This window comes from Malus domestica, chromosome 15, assembly GCF_042453785.1.
Source record: "Malus domestica chromosome 15, GDT2T_hap1".
Taxonomy (NCBI): domain Eukaryota; kingdom Viridiplantae; phylum Streptophyta; class Magnoliopsida; order Rosales; family Rosaceae; genus Malus; species Malus domestica.
In genome coordinates this window covers 9,385,209-9,408,169 of record NC_091675.1, presented here as the reverse complement: position 1 = coordinate 9,408,169, position 22,961 = coordinate 9,385,209, and the positions used below count along the sequence as shown (strand labels likewise).

At 37.2% G+C, this 22,961-nt stretch overlaps 2 protein-coding genes across 3 annotated transcripts; both read right to left on the bottom strand.

Moving 5' to 3' along the window:
• Nucleotides 1-639: 639 nt before the first annotated feature.
• On the bottom strand, nucleotides 640-3,347 carry LOC103424763 (ER membrane protein complex subunit 7 homolog). The gene is made up of 7 exons (XM_008362859.4): nucleotides 3,047-3,347; nucleotides 2,899-2,945; nucleotides 2,254-2,362; nucleotides 1,910-1,973; nucleotides 1,695-1,811; nucleotides 1,491-1,599; nucleotides 640-1,050 (listed from the first exon to the last, which is right to left on the bottom strand). The coding sequence occupies exons 1-7, from the start codon at nucleotides 3,136-3,138 to the stop codon at nucleotides 959-961; spliced, it is 630 nt and encodes a 209-aa protein (XP_008361081.3). The 5' UTR covers nucleotides 3,139-3,347; the 3' UTR covers nucleotides 640-958.
• Nucleotides 3,348-4,166: 819 nt separating this feature from the next.
• On the bottom strand, nucleotides 4,167-9,800 carry LOC103424762 (uncharacterized vacuolar membrane protein YML018C-like). Of its 2 annotated transcripts, XM_029094616.2 has the most exons (9): nucleotides 9,176-9,578; nucleotides 6,470-6,529; nucleotides 6,128-6,384; nucleotides 5,742-5,956; nucleotides 5,493-5,563; nucleotides 5,286-5,387; nucleotides 4,905-5,022; nucleotides 4,658-4,793; nucleotides 4,167-4,448 (listed from the first exon to the last, which is right to left on the bottom strand). In XM_029094616.2, exons 3-9 carry the CDS (start codon nucleotides 6,374-6,376, stop codon nucleotides 4,386-4,388), a joined length of 954 nt encoding a protein of 317 aa, XP_028950449.1. In that variant the 5' UTR covers nucleotides 6,377-6,384; nucleotides 6,470-6,529; nucleotides 9,176-9,578; the 3' UTR covers nucleotides 4,167-4,385. The 2 variants fall into 2 exon arrangements, with proteins under 2 accessions (XP_028950449.1, XP_008361079.1); XM_008362857.4 differs by having other exon boundaries at nucleotides 6,128-6,529; nucleotides 9,176-9,800.
• Nucleotides 9,801-22,961: the final 13,161 nt, after the last annotated feature.

The following is a 22,961-nucleotide window of genomic DNA, read 5'->3' as shown; positions in this document are numbered from 1 at the left end:
CCAGACTTTGGATGGCAGGTACAGTGACACTGTCTTGAATTCACATATCATATTGCGCTGGTGAAGTGCTCAACACATGCAAGCCGGACAATAAGCGGTGGTTTTTGTGGCAAAAAATAAGCAAAGCGTAAGAACCGAACCTACGGGAGGGAGGTGTAGTCAAACTAAGATTTTAAAGGATTTTGAAAGTGATAGATTTTATAGAATTTAAGAGGATTAAAGACTCATACAAAATTTATATGGATTTTAAAGAATTTAAATGGATTGTGGTGGAAGGATTTGAAATTGTGAGGTTGGATTCTTTTTAGTCTTGGTTATATATACTTTTTGCTCTCAAATCTCACAAAACCCACAACTTATTGAAATCCTCTAAAATCTTAATTTTTTTAATACACTTAGATTTGGATGGATTTTAAAATCCTTTAAAATCTTTTAATTGACTACATTAAGATTTTAAAATCTTCTAAAATCCGAGTTTCACCTCTATTTTGAGTAAACAAGCCCTGATATTTCAGGAATGAGAATAATGCGCAAGGATTTCTATTTTATTTATGGTAAGTAAACACGTCATAAAAGTAACGAGAATAATGTCTGGTAAGTAAACACGTCATAAAATTAAAAATAATGTGATACTGGACATCTGCCAAACATTATTCTCATTGAATTGCAAGTGGAGTAAGCAATAATTAATAACACCGTTAACTACGACCGGCTGGTTTGTCCGCAGCACAAGACTGAATCGTCAAAACGTTTTATAGAATCAAAGACGACGCTAAAGCATCAAATACAGAAACAAAAATGTCTTACGAACGATCATAGCCAAAAGAGAAAAAAAGTCGGACCAATTCGTAATATTTCTTGGAATTTCTTTCGTAACCATAAAGATAGTCTCCCAGCTTCTGAACAGGAAAATATAAGTCCTCCATTGCAGAGAGGGTTCCTACTTCTCCATCTTTCTCTAACTCCTCGCGGCACCAGGTAACAAACTTGCCAGCGATGGAACCCCTTGGTTTCTCATTTCTTCTTGTGTTCGCCTCATTTCTTCGGGATCTGTGGTCAATATAAAGGATACTTATGGAGGAACTCTTACAAACGTATACACTACCAAAGTATACTACCGTAAACAGGCATGATAAGACAAAAAAAGGGGATGAATATGAAGGGCATGTGTAATATCAACACAGATGGCATTCATTGGTATCATTGGACGAGATGAAACCACAAGCGATCCACATACAGAAGTAAACAATCAGAAGTTAAAAGGTAACAATCAAGTACTTTTTAATTATGTACAGTCATCTAACGAGTAATAAGTCAAAATTTGAGTAAGGTAAGAAAATATGTTTTAGCTATATGCCCTAGCTCTCAGAACAGAAGTCAGGCATGCGAGTCCCTATGGATTATATTGATGAAAGTAAACTCTAAAGAAAATCAGAGCCTTAATCCCGTGGACGGAATTTAAAAAGCTATACCAAGCATAGATCACTTACCCATGTTCTCCACTAATTTCGGCATAAGAAACACGACAATTAGCATAAATCCAACCATCAGTCCCATGGGACTCTTTACAAGAGTCATTATGGAGAAGGGTTCTCTTATCTGCAATGAAACAAACATGACATGAGGTGAAAAATTCATAACAATACAGAAATGTGGTGAAACATATAAAGAAGAATGAGAAAAATGAAACCAACCTCGTAATACTGTTCCTCTCTCAATGGCTCCAAAACAAACTCATTCAGTGGCCTCCTATTCTCAGTCAGTGCTGCCTGAACCTTGCCTGGGTTTCTAGCACTAACATCAACTCGGACCTTAACATTTTTACAAAAATGAAAACATGGGGATATCAGATTTGTGATACTTTCATTTCAAGAGGTATAAAAGAGGCACTTATATAGAAGAGTCTCACCGGAGAAAAGAAATAGCCTATCGCAGACACTTCAATCAAATGAGTCCCCGCAGGCACATTATGGCTTTAAGAACACATGTTAAGGAAAGATGGTATACATAATAATAAATATATCATGTCTTGATTTTCTCTTAGGGGATAAAATATCATACACATTTGGGAGCAGCCTCTCCATAAATGGGGATAAGGCTAGCCGACATTCACCTCTCCCAGACCCTGCGTAAAGCGGGAGCCTTGTGCACTGGGCAAATGAATGGAATGGATAAAATATCATACACATATACACAAGGCACATACAAAGACAGCATCAGAAATATACTTATCAAGATAACCAAATAGGATACAATGAAAAAAATCCATCAGGCCTCAGAAAGGTAACATTTTGACCACCATTTAGTATGACTTTGATATTTGATATCTTTCCATAAGGTGCAAACCCTTTCACCCCGAGACCTGCATACAAAATTTGTGAGTTATACACACCAGAATGAAACGTACAACAACTTTTTGCTTGGAAGAAATTAGAGTTCAATATCGGTAAGTTAAGTGTAGAGCGTAATTCAGACTACTAACCCTCCTAGAACTAACACAAATTTAGCTAGCAGTCCACACTGGAACCACTCATCCAAAATCAGGGTAAAAATCCTTAACCTCACAAACTACCTGAACCGATCAAATTAACACGAAACCAGTCCTATTCCACAAGCCCTAATCAGTTTACATCTATCTCCTCATCCCAATACAACAACAAAGCAATCAAATTTAAGACATTTCACAGCCTAACCCTTCCTTTCGAATTCGGAATCAAATTTAAGACTTTTCACAAACTACCCGAACCGATCAAATTAATTTAACTAACAATTTGTTTCAATTAACACGAAATTTTCACCAAAACTGCACGCTAAATCACAAGTTTTCAAACTTTTCTGTAAAACAAAAGGGTAAAGAAATACAATCAACAGGAAGGTAAATTCAATTGAAAGACTTACTGGGTGGGATCTTTACTCGGCCATGAATGGTGTATCCGTCGGCAGAGCTGCAACAGATAATTTAATTAGAAATTTGAAGAAAATTAATTTCGAAATCGTCGATGCATCGTATTTAGTTTGGGTAAAGAGAAGAACTTTTCAATCGTACTCGGTAGAAATTGCGAGTGACGAAGAGATGAGCGAAAAGCACAGTAGGAAAAGCACGAGAACCACCGGATTGGATCTCCAGCTCCGCGCCATAACGAAACACTGAGAGAGCGTTTGCGAGAGTTTCAGAGTGTTTGTGTGAAATGTGCGAGAGAGAGACAGAGAGAGAGTTGAGAGGGATCTGGTGTTACGGAATTTGCTAAATTGTTGTGCCGGCGAAATCAGGTCCGTACTTGTTTACTCTGATTGAATCCGTAGTGTGCAGTGCGTTCTTCTACATCGCAGCAATGACAACACGCCACGTGTTGATCATTCGAAATCCAACTTTTTTATTATTCTGTTTTTACTCAATGTAGGTGACATTGCAAAAAATTGTACACGAAATTTTTTTTTTTCGTAAGTACCCGAAATATTAAGCATAGTGTGAATTATTCACAAAAAATTGTGGCTCTGTCACTTAAAAATTTAACAATATCACTTAGTTGTACAAAATAAGACAGGAGAAAGACTTATACGTGACAAATGAGATGAGTAAAGATAATATCCAGCATCCAACAATTTACTCACTAATAAAGTTTTACTCGCCTAAGTCGCCTCATTATAGAAAACTAATGTTAGATACTATTGTCAAGTTTTCTTGTAATGTGCTTATCAATTTGGAGTTGATAGATCCATTATGATAATGATCGATTAATTCATGTAAAACTTTTTAGTAACTCAAACACAGAGTCAACAAACCTAGATTATGACCTTGGGCTTGTTTTTCAATTTTTCTTGCATTCAACTTGATATATTGAAGATGTAATTACTTGTTTTGTTCTTAAAAGAGTCAATCATGACCTTAGAAGAGCTTTAAAATCAAGCCTTTCGTTAACCGTTCACTTGTCAACAAGTGTTTCAAATTCGGATTGGCCATTCTTCACCCGTTAGCAAACGTTTTGTTAACGGGTCCACCCACTAGCAAACGCTTTGTTAACAGGTCCACCCGCTTACAAAATGATTTGTTGATGGTGACCCGTTAACAAAGCGATCTGTAGTCAACACAACACGAATACAGAAAGAAAGAAAGAAAGAAGGGGAAAATAAAAGAAAAAAAAAAAACCAACCAACCATTGGCAGAGTGCGTGAAATGAGATTTTACTTTGATGGTGAAAAAACAAGTATGATGAAAACAATTATATTCAGTGCCTTCTCTCCCTCTCCACAAACCAACCGACCCACATTGAAGACAAACTTTCCTACTCGTAAACTCAACAACTTGAAGTCCGATCAGAACGGAAGAGAGAAAAAGGCTCCATAAAAGAATCAGGATTCCCAACAAATCAGTCTTCGATAAAATGCTATAATCCCAACTTCTTCGAGCACCAATCCGAAAGGTTAGCTATTACAAATCCTGCAAATACCTGCAGAAGCAACAAAAAGGGTTCATAGATGCAACAGGACATAAGTTCGAATACGTATATTGCTAGTGAGAGATCATTGTCTCCAAAGGTGAGTGTGAAATGCTGAAACCAAGCGCCTTCCGGAAAGAAGTTTAACAAAGGTACTTCACTAGTAACTACGGATGCTAAATAATTCAAAAATATAATGCTTATTCATGAAAGCATCATACCTGAACAGAACCAAGTATGTAAACTGCTGAATAATGACGGCCATGGATGAACATGTCAGCAACCATAGCAAGGGGAATGGTGAGCGACATGCCCAAGGTGGCAACGAGTGGAGTTGTCCACACAACACATAGTGCCCTGTCAGAAGTTTTTACTTATTGGTCAAATAGAAAAGCGGAAGATTAAAACAAGAAGTCTGTGAAAACGCAAGTGTGAATCGCAGATTGAAAATTGATTGTTTAAACATACCAGAAGTAGTCAGAGAGTACACTTCCAATAAAGCCGTTGGCAATAACAACTTCTTCCAATTTAGCAGAGTGAGGAATCATAAACTTGGGCTCAATGCCCAATGCTGTCAACGGCCAAACTGGAAAATAAAAGAAAAATTAGAGAAAGTAATGATTCAATCAAAGAAGTGATGGATTGCCCGTCACTTTCATGTTTCCACCAAGCTAGCATTGTGCCTTGCTTGATTTCTGGAAATCAGAGTCTGATTCAATCAAAGAAGTGATGGATTGCCCGTCACTTTCATGTTTCCACCAAGCTAGCATTGTGCCTTGCTTGATTTCTGGAAATCAGAGTCCGAAGGAGAAAAACTGAAAGGAATCATTCATACTTAGCAACACTTACTAAGCCACCATAACAATACAAGTGTAAACAATCCAATATACCCAAACAACTTTTGCACGTCAACCCTTTCTCCTCCTTCACCCGCAAACTTTTTAAGAAGAACTGTAGCATTGAGAATAAAATGAATGTTAATATTATTGTCAAAAAAATCCATGAAAAATTTGTGCCAAGGAGTAAATGAAAAAATGAAAAAGGATATCTCCCAACCAGTGAATAGACCATATGACATGGCTGAGAGAAGACCAAACATATCTCCAACAAGAGAGCGTTTCCCGTTGCTGAACAAAAATATTAACTGTCAATCCCAAAACATGCATTACAAAGAGCAATTTGATATTATATAATGGCATTGTTATGTAAAAAGAGATCTTTTTTCTTCCATAAAAAAAGAGACAAATATAATGTAAGTTATGACAAATTTGACGTAGACAACAGAGATTGACTGATTATACGTACGCGGCACTCAGTTGTGACTCATCCGTAGCCCATGTTTTGCCCAGAGTTGTCATAGCTACACCAGCCATGCTAACAAAGACAGCGACCACCTTTGCTACATTTAAAGAATCTTCGCCCAAGAATGCACCTACAAAAAGAGTAAAGAGTCCTGACGTCGAGGATAATACTGTTGTACTTGCAACACTTGTACGCGCAAGAGCAGCATTTGAAAAATACTGAAACAACAAAAAATAATCAATAAGAATCTTCTTTACGTCCTTCACAATAATTTTGAATTATCAATTCAAAGAAACATATCTCATTTGTTAAACACGTCTCGGACTCAACAGCACCTAAAAATCAATGGAAAATATTCTTGAACAAAGTAGCTTTAGGAAGTTCCTTACCTCCGTAATAAACCAGAGAGGGGCAATGTAAAACCCATAAGTAGCAATTTGCCTCGTAGTAACCTCTTTATCATGTTTCAGCACATTTAAATCATCTTTGTATTTAGAAACCAAAGGCTGTTCTTCTGCATGAGGTGAAAGGTCTGCATCACTGTCTTTTCTGGTCAAGGACCCATGAATTTCCAATTCAAAGTCTTTCACTCCATTGAGTTTTAGAGTAGAACTAAATCCAGCAGAAAACTCATTCATGCTGCTTTCTGCATTTTTATCACTTTTAGAGGAGCGGCGTTTTAGAAAATTACACAACCAATCCTTAATGAATGCTATTGGGATGTAAACTACCATAAGAGAAGCTCCGAGATATGTTACTACAAATGGCTGCTTATAGTCCGTAAATATACCCTGCAGAAGTCACAATATTGGTCAGCTAGAACCAAACTGTGCACAGCATTATCAAATATATAGGTTAAGACAATGCGCCATATCAAAGAACTGAATCAAAGAATTTCTATAACGTGTGACAAATTTTCAGCTTAAAATCCGACCATTCAGGGGAAAGGTTTCAGTTGAAGCAATTAGATAACACTCACAATCATCTGCTAAAAGGGTTCAATTCAGCGTAGCTTTTCAGAAGCAGCCCGAATTTTGAGCTGCATTGATAGGTGCATTATTTCCTATATTTTTACGTCAATTATCCCTAGGTTTTGTTAAGAAATTGATTTTAAAAGAGCCTTATTACTTTGCTTAATTTCAGCTACTCTGCGCACTTGGAACGTTTTTGGGGATAATTTGACTTTCTGGAGGAATTTTGATGTAAGGCCAATTGGAGGAGAAAGCTAAGAAGCTGAAGATCGTTGTGTCCAGCTTTCATATTTTTCCATGGAGCCAAACACTCCAGTTTTGTAAATCATTCCCGCAGAAGTTGCATTCCTGTCAGAACTATGCAGCTGTGGGAGAATGAAAAATTGGAGGCTTTCCTGATTTTTCCTAGTGACGTGCAATTTATGCTTGGAAAGCTTAAGACATAGAGCTACAATTTTCCTATTTTTCCAGAATTTTCCAGAAGCGGAATCAACCCCAAATCTGGCATGCAACACAGGTTATGTGTTTCCCAGAAGGATAATTTCCTAGTTGGCGTCATTAATTTTTTAGGAATTTGTTTTGTTTTAGGAGAGTTTCTACCAGATCTTTTAGGGTTTTTTCTAGTATATATAAGGCGTCATAAGCTCTCTCTATATGACTGCAACCACATACCACACCATTCACCATCACCGCAATTCGCGAAGAAGAGTACGTGCCTTGCCATGGATTCCTGGTTCTATCTTTCTTTTATTTTTATTTATATGTGTAAGTTGTAACTAAGTTATTTTCTAAAGTTATGATGAAGCCATGACATGAATATTTGAGAAGTACTTTGTTAATTGCTAATTGATTCTATGTCATTGTATGTTCTTAATCTTTAGGCATATTTCATTCTAGATTCAGATTTCTAATGATTGATCACCCTTAGAAATTTTGCATCTAGATACTTAGACAAATCAATAAGGTTTACTGAAATTATGATTAAGAAGAGTAGATAAACTAGCGAGGATAACCAATATCAAGCTAGTCCTACTTGGTTGACATAGTTCTTCTATGGAATTTTTGTGTTTAATTGTATGTTTAACCAATAGGATTTAGTTATCATGTAGAGATACACAAGTTGATGGCTGACCACAGGTTACTTTAGAAAGAACAACCTTTAACATTGGCATGGTAATGGGATAGTAGTTTGCTGTAGGAAAAGTAAGTACGATTGTTGTTGGTGGATTCATAACTTTTTTTTTAGTACATCGATATTTTTACACTAAGGGGAGGGGGAGTTCGGCTAAGCCACACAATGGGCAACCTAATTTGGTATCGAATTCACCATCCACGAGATTCGAACCTAAAACCTCTCACTTCCAAGTGAAAATGAGTACCACCAAACCGTAGTACTAAGTGGTAGGTGGATTCATAACTTAGACTTCACTGTTTCTCAAATTATTTTTCTGTTGTGTGTTTATTTTAATTAATTTTCTTTTACTTTAATTGTTAATTTTAGTCTTAATCAATTATTCAATTCAATCTATCCTTTATTTATTTGATTAAGTCTAGCGTGATTAGTCAGCTGAATTAGTACTAAAGAAATCCCTATGGAATCGACCTCGTATTTGCATATCTTACTACAATTGATTCATGCGCTTGTGAGTTTAATTTGGTTTAAATTAATCTAGTATTTAGGTTAGTTTAAATGCACATCAAGCATCACTTATTTGGCCACCACATGAACACCAAGCTCAATTCAGTAACTAAAAAACAAACTTTGGCTTACTAACTAATCAATCAAAACTTTCATTACTAAGATAGAGATGAGGGCATGGAGACGCAAAAGCAGTTGAACATAGAATGTTCGGATTCAACTCAGTGTCAACCAACTAAGCCGAGGCACAACACTCAAAAAAGGTTCAATCTTGGTGTGCATTTCGCGTCCTTCAGTCCCTAAGGCACCACAGATAACTGCGCTTATGCACTTGAATGCTATTTCTATTCTGTTCCAGAATATGCTATATTTAACATTTCTAACGGCTGTCCTCCAACAAAACCTTTTCTTTTCGCTATGCTGGTTAAACCCAGAACCATTAGTTATACCCCATGGTTGCAAAGAATCAACAGGACGAAAACGAAGGAAAAGAACAACCTTTACTTACTAATGTTTTGATCCCTACTAACTCGTGAACAACAAATAAACTAATATCTTCACTACGTTTCCTCTATGGGTGAAGCACTACGACGTCGTCTTAAACAAGTTCAAGCTAACATTCAATCTTCTAATAAAGTTTATCACTTGGGTACAAATCCTTAACAAATTCCAATCATTTCCAACCCAAATAACTCACAAAACCCATCAGCAAAAGTCAAATCAGATGCAAAATGCATTACCATGAATCAAATTTGACCCAAAACTCTAAAATTAAATTACTAAATTGCATATTTTCAAATTTGGAAAGAGTAGAAGAAAGGACAAACCTGGGTAACTTCTGCAGAGGTGACCCAAATGACAACAACAGCAGCAATTAGGAACAACCCAGCTCTGTACCTCCACCCCATCATAAGCCCAGCAAAACCCAGATGGAAAAATCAGAGGAATTTCAAAGATCTGATTGGTTGGTTGGTCCTCCTCCTTAGATCTTTGATATTTTGGCCTGTCACCGACCTATAAGCATTGAGAATTTGAGATCTTGGGTGCTGGGTGACAGGGTGTCCCTAACTCCAATATCTGGCGTGCATTTAGGTGAGGAGGAGAGAGAAAGGCCCGGTTGGAGCGGGGCTGCTCGTTTTCTTGCAACAAAATGAAGAAATCCGGAAACTTTAGGAAGAAAGAGAAGGGAGATGGAAATTAACTAAAATAGAAATAAACTGAAAACGTTTCGGTTGTTATTATTTAAAACCCTCTCCGTTATATGTCCCGTTCTAAATTCAATTTTAATTAACTCCAATTTTTCATAATAATTAATTAAAACTTAATTGGGTATTTTTGATAACTAAAAGATTTATACTACGTTTGCAACATGTATGTTAAAAAATGAAATTAGAAAGCTATAAAAGAACATTTATAAAATAATAAGGTTTCTTTTCCAATAATATTAACGTTATTATAATTATTTTAAAGTTGTTCATTGGTTGAGAATTTCATGCTCTTTAACTCAATTTCCTTCTCTTTCTTTCTCATTTTCTCATGTCCAATCAAAAATAAACTTGAAAGCTATGGAGGACCCTCGTGCTTTTAGGGTCTGTACGGTAAACTGGTTGAATAGGTTATAATCAAGTACAATGGATTTAAGTCAAGTTCTTTATTTATTATGTCAAAATGTGAAATAAACATATCATATATGAGGGGTTATGAATCATTTGGGTTATCTAACATATCTTTGTACATAGATTACAAATTTTATCTCACGTGTCCCTACTAATCTAATATTATTCATAATGCCTTATCTCATTTAACCTATTAAACGGGCCTTATGGCATATTCCTAATTCCCATAGGATAGCTTCAACTAAAAGAATCTGATTTTTTCAACACAAATGGAAACAAATTAAATATATGGGCAGGACTCCATATAAAATGAAAACGAAAGATACTGAGCAACAAAATCATGTAAATAAAATAATAGCAACACTTTTTAAAATTTTGTAGGTAGAAAAGACAGGTTGCATGACAAAATAAAATGGCATTTAAAGAGAGAATGTTGGCATTTATAGAGAGAATGCGACATTTTTAATAATGTTGCAGGCAGGAGAGAATATGAATATAAAATAGTACACAAATATATTCTTCTTACCAATAATTTCAACGTGTACACAAATTTATCATGCATTTTTTACCTAGAAGATAAGTTACCAACTAAAGTAAATTCCTCTTCACTTATATTAGCAATAACAGTAAAACATCAACAAAATGTCATTCCTATATGGTCGTTGACCTTAAAAACTACAAAGCTTATGCAGCGCGCATGCCGAGTAACTAATGAGCTAACTACGTCCTTTAGTTGTATGAGGACGTGCCAACTCGTCGGCCGAGGAGTAAAATATGTTGATGTTGCGTTGGATGCGTTGATGACTTCTCGATCTTTCGATTGCGGCTGAGGAAGGAACACTCCCGGCCTTCGGATTCTAGAGCCTGAAGACAAGACTGCTAGTTCTGCGAAGTTCACAAATTGTCGCCGCCGAATTCGATCATATTGATTATATTCGTTAAAGTATAAGCACGTCAAATCGACACCAGACTATATGGGCACAAGTACTCAAAACAAATGTGCGTCTTGATAGTGAAAGTGGTTCGGCCATAAGAATGCTGAACTCTAAAGCTTACTTGTGAGTATCCAATCATAAAACAACTCGGCATTCAATGTGTCGAGCCCTAGTAAACTATAACAACTTGCCTCGTTGAACATGCTAATGAGATGACCTCTGCCAATAAAGACCCGAAAGTTTTTCTCAACCGAGACTTGGATAGATAACCAGTCGACCTCGACGCAATGTTGTTTATCCAAACTGAAGGTGTTTCGCAGTCGGCTGGTTCTACGGTGATATTGTTGTTTATCCAAACTAAAGGTATCACCGGTTGCCTTCACATTGATGTTTATCAAAACTGAAGATGTGTCGACGGAAAAGGAAATAAAAATCTCAAGATTGTTGAAAGGTTTCGCGAAAGTGAGGGTTTGCACATGGCAGTTTGTGTGTTGAATTGGATATACCTTAATGATGTCATCATCTCTCTATTTATACTAGTCAACCTACTTCCAATCAAATCACAACCATACTCGGATTAGAACTCATTCCCCCGATCCAACCTTATCTCGCCCAGTCCTACTCCTACTAGGACTTTGAACTCAACCCCCTTATTAGGCCGCATTCAATCCCAAACTCCAACATCCTTATCTTGTCGAAACTTTTTCTCGTATCAGGATTCAACTACCCATGGATTCCTAATGGGACACGGGCGACCTTGGCTATGTGGCCCATCAACCGGATGACCCCCATCGACTCCTAAGTACGGCCTCTGGGCCGAGAACAACTCTAAACTCGGCCCAAACCGATATTTTGGGTCCAAACAATGGTATGATATGAATTAACAGTAAAGGTAGTTGCTGTCAAATTTGACAACAATTTCAAATCTATTTTTAGTGATAAATAAATATTTTTGTCGTTATTATTTTTTTAATACATATTACAATATTAAAAGTTAAAATGTAATAATAATAATTCAAATTTGACATATGGCTTGGTGAACAAAATTAAAAAAAAATCAAAGTGTCACATAAGCATTCAAATTTAAATTTTATGTTTACAATTTGACATCTATTTTGGAGATGGTCTTATGTATTGTTGGCTATCAAAATGAAAACACAAGGTTATACGGTTTTGTTTCCCAATTATTCTAATTTGTTCCTACGGAACCAAGGTCGAAAAGCTTGAAAAAAATTAGTCATTCACAATCATTGGTGAAAATTTCCTCATTAAACTATAGTTCGTTTGGAATTTTTTTTAAAATGACTAAAAATGTTTTTGTAAAAGTATTGTTGGAACCAATCATTAGTAAAAAACGCAAGTGAATCCTTAAAAGCACTTGAAGTGCTTCCATGAAGCATATTAGGCCATCTCCAACCGATGGCTGGCCATATGACTCGTTTTAGCCCTCTGGTCCTCAAAGATCCTTCAAGATATTAATATTTTAATGAACAGTACATGACCATATTTGCCTCCATCTCCAACCGAGGGCTAAAGGGCTCATTTTAACCCTGTAAAAAAAAACCGTCTCCAACCGAGGGCCAAAAAGCCATAAGGTCAAACATAATTTATTTTTAAAAATGTTGTTTAAGTTTCATGTTGTATAATTTGTATGTTGATTAATGTTATTTACTGTTGTTTCATATTGTTTAATGTTGTTTCATGTTACTTAATTTAATTTAATGTTGTATAATGGCTTAGGAAGTTATAGGAAAAAAAATATAATTTAAAAAAATATGAAACAAATTTTGTGAAATAGAAGTTATAGGAAAAAAAAAGAATTTAAAATAAAATACAATAAATTTTGTGAAATAGAAGTTATAGGAAAAAATGGAATTTAAAAAAAAATATGAAACAAATTTTGTAAAATAAAAGTTATAGGAAAAAATAGAAGTTATATGAAAAATTTTGTATATAGAAAATAATAATAAAACTGTAAAAAAAAAATTCAAATGCAACAGCTAGTCAGCTAGCCGTTGCATTTGAATTTTTTCTTAAGAATTTATGTTGGTTATAACCAACAGTAATACATTTATACTAAGTAATAGAATGTATTCTTGTCGGTTATAATCGACAGAAAATCCGACACATTTAAAAAAAATCTAGCCAGCTGGAAGTGCCCAACCCTCTAGCCCTTTGGCCCTTTTCGATTCCGTGGGGCCCTCTTAGATTCCACAGCCCTCTGGCCTAGCCTTCGGTTGGAGACGGTTTTCGGGCTATTTTCGACCCTCTGGCCCTTTGGACCATTCGGTTGAAGATGGCCTTAAGTGCTTTTGAAACCCAAAAATATTTTCTTTAAAAGCATTTTCAGTTATTTTAAAAGTACTTTCAAACAATTCCTTACGAGTTAATAACCTTTTTTAGAAATCGAATAAATTCGATCTAATATACATAAAAGGATGAATACAATAGTAGTTACGGTAGCTTTTGCGGTAAGAAATGCCTTAAAAAATCAGTAACGTGTGGCACTTTGAGTTCCTTGCCTTCCAACCCATAGCAAGTCAACTTACCGAGCTTTTGAAATTTTGAAATCTATTTGAATCATTTCGTTACCTATATTCTAGCGAATTACAAGATTGAATGAATTGGGAATTAAGATACTAAAACATGAAGTGAAATGCAACAGAACAAAAGAAGATATCGAAAATTATTTCCCACGAATTCAATGTCTTAATAGTTTGCTCATCCTTAATTGGGCTGGAGTTAACACTTTAAATTTTTGGGCCTAAGCATCTTTAGCCAAGTTTGATTTAAATTGTCCTAAACCTTGAGGTTTTCTTTCCTTCTCGGTGGGATTCTAATTAAATGTGAGCACCCAAAGAATCGTCATGCACTCATTTCATATGAATTTTTTATTGACAAAAGTCAAAGAAAATTATTTCAATATTAGACCTTGAACATATAATAGTTCCGAATATAATTTCTTAAGAAAAAAAAAAATGAAAGATTTTTGTTGTCTGTAATACGTCATTCTAAAAAGTATATAATTTTTTAGAAAATTAATAAAAAGGCCCTTATAAAATATTTTTTTAATTAAAAACTCTTAGACAACTTTCTTTATGGACAACAACGCTTGCGCAGATTGGGATCGTATGAGATCAAAGCTAGCACAGGGGACTGGAAGGTGGAGAGCACCCAACATTGACGTATCGCTGGAAAAATAACGCAAAATTCGATGGCAGGTGGGAGACCGTGAGGTGAAATTTTTACAGAGAGAGATAGGACGGGTGGTTATGGGGCGATTCATAGTGGTTGGAGTGTTGGCTTTGGAAGTTGGATATTATACAGATAATGTAAATCAACTGAATCTTTTCCTAATGATGCAGAAACAGAACTACATCCATTATGTTTTGCATCACCATTACACACAACCTCTGGAAATCTTTTCAAACGAGAACTTGATACTTCAGGTGCTTCAGTAACCTTTCTGTCTACTAAGAATCCTTCTCCTTCATCATCAATGTATGCATCGGCAGGAAGTTCGAGATGAAAGTTCTTCTGAAATTTCTTGCATTTGGATTCCAACAAATCAGAGTCTCCTGAACGGCCTTCAGATTTTCGATCGTTAAATCGTTGACCAAGAATCCATGACTTGGGTTAGTACCTCACTAAAAATACACTTATACAACGAGATTTTCGATCGTTAAATCGTTGATCAAGAATCCACTATTAAATCTTTGATCAAGAATTCAATAACCGAGATCTGAACTCTATACAATGATTTTCTACTACGGTACAAAATCCAACTTCAAGGTGATGAACCCCACAAAACCTTTGCAACAACAGAGGCAGCCTCTGCATCAGAAACAGAGGCCTCCCTCACTCTCCTCAATATTTCCATCTTAAACCCTCTTCTCTCACTCTGCTCCTCCAACCCCTGCCCAACCTCCACCTGCACTGCGAACCCCGCTACGCACCTCGAAAAAGGAAACTTCCCCTCTCCTTCCTCCATTTTTGTCTCCAACCTCTGTAAATTCATGAGCTTCTCGATCAAGTCCTCCCCAAGCATCAATTCGATCACTTCCTCCCTCCCCAGAAACGCAATTTCAAGAACGCAGTTCATCGCCGCCGCTCGAATCGCCATGTCATCCGCCCCCAGGAGGCTGATAATTCTTGGGATTTCTCCATTGATGTCATCCACCAAAGGGGTTCTGATGATTTTCACCAGCCAAGTGAGAACTTGAATCGAACCGCTCGAACCCATTTGAATTAAAGCTCCAACGATCGGACCCATTAAAACCAATCCAACAAAAACATCTTTGTTGAATTGAACCAGAGCGAGAACAGCGAGAGCAGCCCGGTCTCGAACCCGATTTGAAAAACTTGAATCACAAGTAATAAATTCAAGAATTGAAAATACCTTTGCTCTCAGAATTAGTTCTTGGTAATCTTTATCGAATCCCTGGTTCAATCTGTTCTCTAAAATCACCAATGCCTTAACTTTCCAATCGTCCTCCGAATCCTCCTCCATCGTTTTCACGAAACCCCAGACGTTCTTCTGATCGATGTGCGCCTGAACCTCCGCTTCCACGGCGTACCCAATTTGGGAAATCTTGTAATTGGTGACTTGGCGGTGGAGGAGGGACCGGAGGCCGTAGCCCTGCAGCTTTTGGAGCTTTTCGAGAAGGGTTTTGAGGTTGCTGAGCAGCTGGTTGAGGGTGAAGAGACTTGGCTCGCTGGAGATGATGGGGTCGGCCTTGGTTCCGAGCTCGAGAAGTGCCTCAATGGCGGCGTTGATGTCGTAGTTGTTGTATATGATTGAAATAGGGTTGCTCTGTAGGTCTTTGGAAGCTTTCTTCAGAGATTCTAGTAGCGGATGAACGTGGTGGTTGTCTTGCTCCTCCGTGGCCTCGGCCATGGTTTGGTTTGCTTGGGTTTGAAGTTCTGTGAGCTACAGGTGTTTGTGAAAAAGCCTAAACTACCAGTCCATGAAGGGCAGGAGCCGACCAACCGTTCAAACCACACATACGGTACTTTCATTAAATGTTGAGTGGAATTAATTACTGCTTATTTCCGTGATTATTTTTCAGTAAAACCAATCTGGCGGTCCCCGGTGTAGGTTGTAATTAAAATGGAGTTTTAATTGAATGGAACTTAAAATATATAAATAAAAAATAAAAAGAGAAAAGTAGTATGCGGAAGAGAGTGAAGGAAAAATAAAAACAAAATTTTTTTTTTGCGAAATTAATTTAATGCTCATATTTTTAATTTATTGATATATTTCTTTCAATTATGCATGAAAGAATATAATAATATTTTTCTTGATTTTTTGGTTGATAAAAAAGTTCTATTAACATATAATATAAATTATATGAAAATGATTGAAACGTGAAGATAAAAGCTTTGTAAGGATTCTAGAGATCCTCTAATCATATCCGTTCATTGTACATCGTGCGATCATAAATCATTGTAAATTTTTTTATTTTAAATTGAATATAAACAATATCTGACAAAAACTAGTTACACGATGTACGATGAACGGATGTGACTAGAGGATCTTCGGGATTCTCACAAAGAGGATTCGACGAGGATCCTCTTTCTCAGCAAATTCAATCCACATGTGACAGCCCGTCCCTGATTTTAAGAGTTTTAAAGTTTTAATAAAGGATTTTACAAAAATGCCATTTGAGGCATGCGCATTATTCGAGGTTAATCATTATGTCGTGTCATCTAAGATTTGTTTTCTTGACATATCCTCATAGTACTCGTCGCTAAGGACACGTGGGCGCAGACGGTGCGTGATTTGGAGTTATATCGAAGAATTTATTAACGTTTGAAATTTGGGCATTTTAGGAATTATAATTTAGTAAAATCTGGAATTTCTTTTATGAAAGTGGACGGCCCAGATTTAATGAAGAAATAAATGGATGGCTGGGATGAGAAGAAAGAAGGTTTGTGTGTGTGTGCGCGTAAGAAGAAGAAGAAGAAGAGATTGGGCAAAACTGCCCAACCAGAGGAAGAGAGAGCAAGAGCTCCGGGAGAGAAAGGAGAGAGTGCTGGCGAATGGGGAAAAGAGAGAGAGGAGACCGGCCCATCGGAACAGAGAAAGGAGGAAAGGAGAGAGGGCGAGAAGCGGAGAAAAATGGGTCTTCACCCGCAACCAGTTTCGACCCGCGACACCCACACCCAAATTCCGACGATTTTCACCGGAATTCTCACAAATTGGATCAAGGTAGCACTTCCAATCAACACCTAGGCCTTCCCTCTTCATGTTTCACCCAAAAAATCATGAAATTTGATGGTGAATTGGTGAAGAACGCACCCGGGGGTGCCGCGACTTTCTTGTTCAAATTCTTCAAATCTTGAAATGTTTTCTTTCAATTACTAACACCTTTAGAATTCCCTTAGGACCTAGAACAAAGCCCAAGCATTGGTTGGGACGACGGAGTTGATTTGAAGACGAATTGGAACTCACCCAATTCTAGGGTTCCGCAAGGATTTTGGTGAAATTGAAGTGTTTCCAGGCCAAATTGGCCTTGGCCTCAGGTATAAAGTTTACTCTACTCATTGAGATCTTCAATTCTGTATTTGTTTGAGAATTTTTGGAAATAGTTGGATTTTCCGGCAAGCCGGGACGACCGACCACCACCCGCGGCGGCCCGTGCGGTGGCGCGTGGCCAATGTCATTCTTAGCATGTGTTTAAGGTTCTAGGTTCAGTTTTGATAATTGATGGACGTAAATTGAGTAATTGAACCTAAGTTCGTTACGATTCGTGGTTAGGCCAAAATGTGAATCGACGATCCAACCGTCGGATTGTCACCAAACTTTGATACGTTGTAATACGTAATATTTGAGGATTATAGGAACGTACGGATCGGGAATCCGATTTACGGATCTTTCGGAATTGGAGTTGTAAGTTCATAAAATAGAATGTTAACCGTCACTTGGTTCTGGAAATTGACGGAGATCTGACCGTTGGATGGTAATGAAATTTTAGGATGTTGTCCTAGAGGTATATTGTGGACTTCTGGAAGTTATGGATTTGAAATTTGTGTTGCAGATCTTCCGGATCAAACTACGTAGTGACGTGTTTTATATAAGTTATATATTCTATCGATATGATTTCTGAGGTTGGATTTGATTATTATTCTAGGCGCCGATCGTCATGACGCCTTGATGTGTTGTGCTAGGGAGTTGTTGGGTGAACTCCAGGTGAGTGGGCAGTATTTCTGTTTATACCTATATACTATTGATATTTTTTCCTGAAATTGAGTTTAAATGAAAGTACATTTTAAAATGTCATGCATGCATATTATGAGATATATGAATTGATAATTGATGCATATATATATATATATATATATATATATATATATATATATATATATATATATATATGTGTGTGTGTGAATTGGTTATGTGGATGCACATGTGAGTATCAGGTGAGTTTTATGTTATTCATGTGAATCATTGATGATATGAATTGTGTTGAGAGCTCATAACCTGCACCTCTGGTGTTAGTGCTTATATTATTCACCGCACCGCACGCTCACCTTGGATCCAAGTAGGTGCATGTTGTACAAACCATGAGAGGGTTCCGACATGCTAGTCGTACAGACCACTAGAGGTGGTTCCGACTGGTAGGTGACCTTAGATTATGTGCACAGATGATTGATGAGAGAAGCACTAGAGCGTATTATTACACCATTCTTGTCGTATAGACTACTTCAGGTAGTTCCGACTTATGTGCAGAGTAGCGCCGTACAGGTCACCGTGGTGACTCCAGTTGGATTGGATATTGAGCTATTGAATTAACCGTACAGGACCAATTGCATGGTCTCCGATTGATTCCTTATTTCACCTGTTATATTGATGCATCCATATTCTGTTTTTGACATTATGACATGGCATACTTTCTGGTTTTGATAAAGATTGATGATTTGAGATATTTGAACGTATATGCTATTATGTTATTTTCTGGGAAAGTATATAGGTTTTACAGCGAGGGGTTAGAAATGTTTTAAATAAAATGTTTTCGAAAAACTTTGTTTTACTGACCCACTCAATTTTGTTTTGCGCCCCTCCAGGTTTTAGATAGCAGAGCTTTGGTGGCCATGAGGAATCCAACGGTGTTCTGACAGAATTCACAAAAGTAGGACTCACCCTCGGGTGTTTCATCTTAGTAATTGTATTTTTTTTAAAGCTTCCAAACTGTGTAAATGGTTACGTCACTCTCACGTGACGGCCATCATGCTCTCCTTCTGGACGGGGTGTGTCAGTTGGTATCAGAGCCTAGGTTGCAATTCTGGACATCTTGAGAATTTCCTAGTGTCTTCTGTCAGAACTATACCGCCTCGTAGCGAGCCACGTAGTTCGGATGAGCCTAATTTCCCTGATATAGTAGTTTGGGGGGAAACTATTACCATTGTGATTCAGTCTATTATCTACATGAACCTTTTGAGACTGGTTATAAGTTAAATTTGAATCACTTTAGGGAAATGAAGAACCTAAGGGAGCAGATCGATGACTTAATCATTTGGGAAAAGGCGTTTCGGATTATGCAAAGTCAAGGGAATCTTCCTTCCGACAGGTGGGTCGAGATGACTACCTAGTTTCTGAGTGTTGAATCTGCATTCTGATGGAGATAGGAATGTTATTTGATGTTATCGGAAGAACAGCTGTTTGGAAGTCGTTTAAAGAATTGTTTAAGGAAAAGTTCATTCCTCCAGCATATTATTGTAGAGAGTTTATAGACTTGCCTTGTTTCAATTCGGATGTTGTTGCTAATCCGGTCGAGGTGTTATGTCGTTTTTGGCTGGATAATAAGAATAAGTGGCGTTCTTTGCTGACCACTATTCATTGTACTTTTTACCAGGAGTTTACGAGATGTTGTTGAGCATTGAGGACTCTGAGAACATGATCAGCGAGAGTAAAGAGGAATAAGAAAAGAATGAGAATCAGAAGAAAGACGATAAAGTTAAATATCCGTCATATCAAAGACCTCGGAAGACTCAGAGCTTCAAAAGAAGTGAAACTAGAGCTAATTTTCCCAGCTGAGGTTTTAGTGCCACTGGACAGAGGCGAAGTGATAGATTTACTAGTGATCCCAGATCTCAGAGACAAGGTGACTCTTGGTAGAGGAAATGTATCTTTGTACCGTAGGTACAATATTAGGCACTTTGGAAAGTGTGGGAAGTTATGAATGTGTTCATGTGGTTAGATGAGACATAGAGGTATGAATTGTCCCTAAGATCAGTTGTTACCCAGCAGTCTTCCTTGACATATTACTTGGAAAATTGATGAGTAAATCGTACAGGTCACTATAGGTGACTCCGACTTATGTGCTAACATGGATGGTCGAGCTGTAGACTCAGCCGTACAGGTCATTCTAGCTGACTTCGGCTGATATAATTCTTATTATTGACGATGTTGCCAAAGGAAGTAGTGAATGAGCACGATCGAGGCGTATATATGTATTTTCCCTGTGAGGAGTAAAATGATAATATTGCACCCTTAAGAATTGCTGCTTACTTATCGAGATGACAGTGAGTTATCGTTATTACGGGCTGCAGACCGTAATACCCATAACTTGTTTGTTGGATTCGTTAAGCAAGTAAACAGGTAGGTCATTCTATGTCGGTTATGACTATTCAGGGTGTCCAGTGATGGTGGAAGAAGTAGTTATGCCAGCGAATCGTATCTCGTTAGACATTGTGGATTTCGATGTGATTTTAAGCACAGATTGGTTACATTATAATCGTGCCAATATGGATTGCTACAGGAAATCAGTTACTTTCCATTGTATTGGATTATCAGAGGTTACTTTTGTGATTGAGCAAAGTGGAGCGAGGCATGCCGTTATTTCTGTTGTGAGAGCAAAGAGATTGTTATCAAAAGGTTGCCAAGGATACCTAGCTCATGTGGTGTTGTAGGATCGTACTCTTAGTATTGTGGATGACGTACGAGTGGTAGACATTTTCCTAATGTGTTTCCATAATGATTTACATGGATTGCCACCAGACAGAGATGTGGTGTTCACTATTGAATTGTCTCCAAGTACAGACTTTATGCTATAGATTGGTTCCTACAGAGTTAAAGGAATTGAAAATTCAGTCACAGGAATTGGTTGATAAAGGTTTCAGTCAACCTAGTACGTTACTTTGGAAAACCCTAACTTTGTTTATAAGGAAGAAAGACGGGACCTTAAGAATATGTATGGATATTAGTGAAGGAAATTTTGTGAAAAACATGTTCATTTAAGCAACATCTATAGCATGCAATTAACAATTAAAAGGCGGAATCATGCTTGTATGCACTTAAAAATAAAACATTAACCATGAAATTCAAAGCCTAGTAGATTGGTGAACCAAGACTCAACTCAAATCAAAGTGAGTTGAGAAATTTATACCTTTGTAGATTCCTCTTTGCATAAGCAAAGGCTAATCACGCAAGGAGAGGGCATTCATTCCTTACTTCTTAGATCCATGGATTTGGATGGAAGAATATGTTTCTCCAAGTTCTCAAAATAGAGAACCTCTAAGTATCCACACCAAGGTAAGATGTGAAAAAGAGATGAGTGACCTTGGAGGAGAAAGATTACTAGCTAATCCCTCTAAGGGTGGCCGGCCTCTTTAGAGAGAAAGGAGAGCTTGTGTTCTCTTCTTTTCTCCAAAAGAAATCCTAAATGAATTTTGGCTATAAAGTCATATTTATACCTTTATTCATTGGAGTGACAAACTTGTAATTAAGTCCAAAACCCACTCCTTTAACAAAGTGGCCGGCCATAGGGTTTCATTGGGCTTTTAAGGCCTTTGTGAATTATTTGTCATTAAGTTGTCATACAACTTAAGTCAATGAGCTTGACGTTCGAAGCCCATTGGGCCTTGAGGCCCAAAACTAACCCGTGGTCTTTTAACGAACTTTATTCGTTTGATTAATTAACATATTAATTAATCATTGCCATATATAATTAAATCATTTAATTATCATTACTCATCTTCGTTGTTTCTTCAATCTCTGCCTTACACGGTGTACGATCCATTAGGTTCCTTTTAGCGAGGCAGTGGGCGATTAGAACTCTTTCAAATCGATTGTGAATTGAAACTTACTTTCAATTCTCCCTTTAGTGATTATACACGTTTAGGGCTTCCACAAACCATGAGTGACACCTAGCAGTATGTCATGGTTACCCAAGCTAATCAGAAGAGGTGGAGAACTTATTCAGTTTAGGATTACAATGCAATACGGTCTTTCTCTAATACAATACTCTTGACCAAATTGTTTGGTTTGATAGTTTATTCATGTCGACTATCCAATGTGATTCGTTTACTTATATGATTACCTTGAATGTGATTTGGAACGATTTCCTAAATCTCATTCATACTCTGGCCAGAGATTCTTAATCATATCATAGAGTATTCTCCCTCAAACGGTTTGAAGGTTAGAGATCCCTTGTTGCGCATTTACTTGCCTCCATGGCTAAGTGGCTTAACCCCAACTATGCCGTGGACACCCTCGGACGGGGTGACTTTGACATAGTCAAAGATCAAGGACCTAACCACAAGACAACTATGATGCCTCAGGTCAAATGACTACTTTGCATTATCCCAACCATGAGTTCTCATATGACTTGAGTATGAGAACTCATCGTATCATGTTCAGTGGACTCATTCGTTATTGAGCACCTACATGCTTGTCTTGGTGTCAATCACACCAATGACTCGAGACTAGTCACTCTCCCTAAGAGAAGACATAGCATGTACTGATCTTAACGGATTGTCAATGCCCAATTGGCAATCCTATAATCAGGAACGTTTAGGATATGTATACGAAAGAGAATGGTCTCATGAATCTAACTTGTTTAAATTACATTCTCCTAATTACATATTCCTTGGACTTATCGTTTAAGCATATAACATTTATATGAGACGGCTTAAACAATAATCTTTGCCCTTGATATTAAACTAGATTAGTTTAACATGTGAAATGTCCGTAAAGTATCATCATATGATTGGTTTTAGGGCACATTTCCAACAATTAGGTAATTGAATCGGGTAAGGAGTAAGAACTGTTATCCATTGCC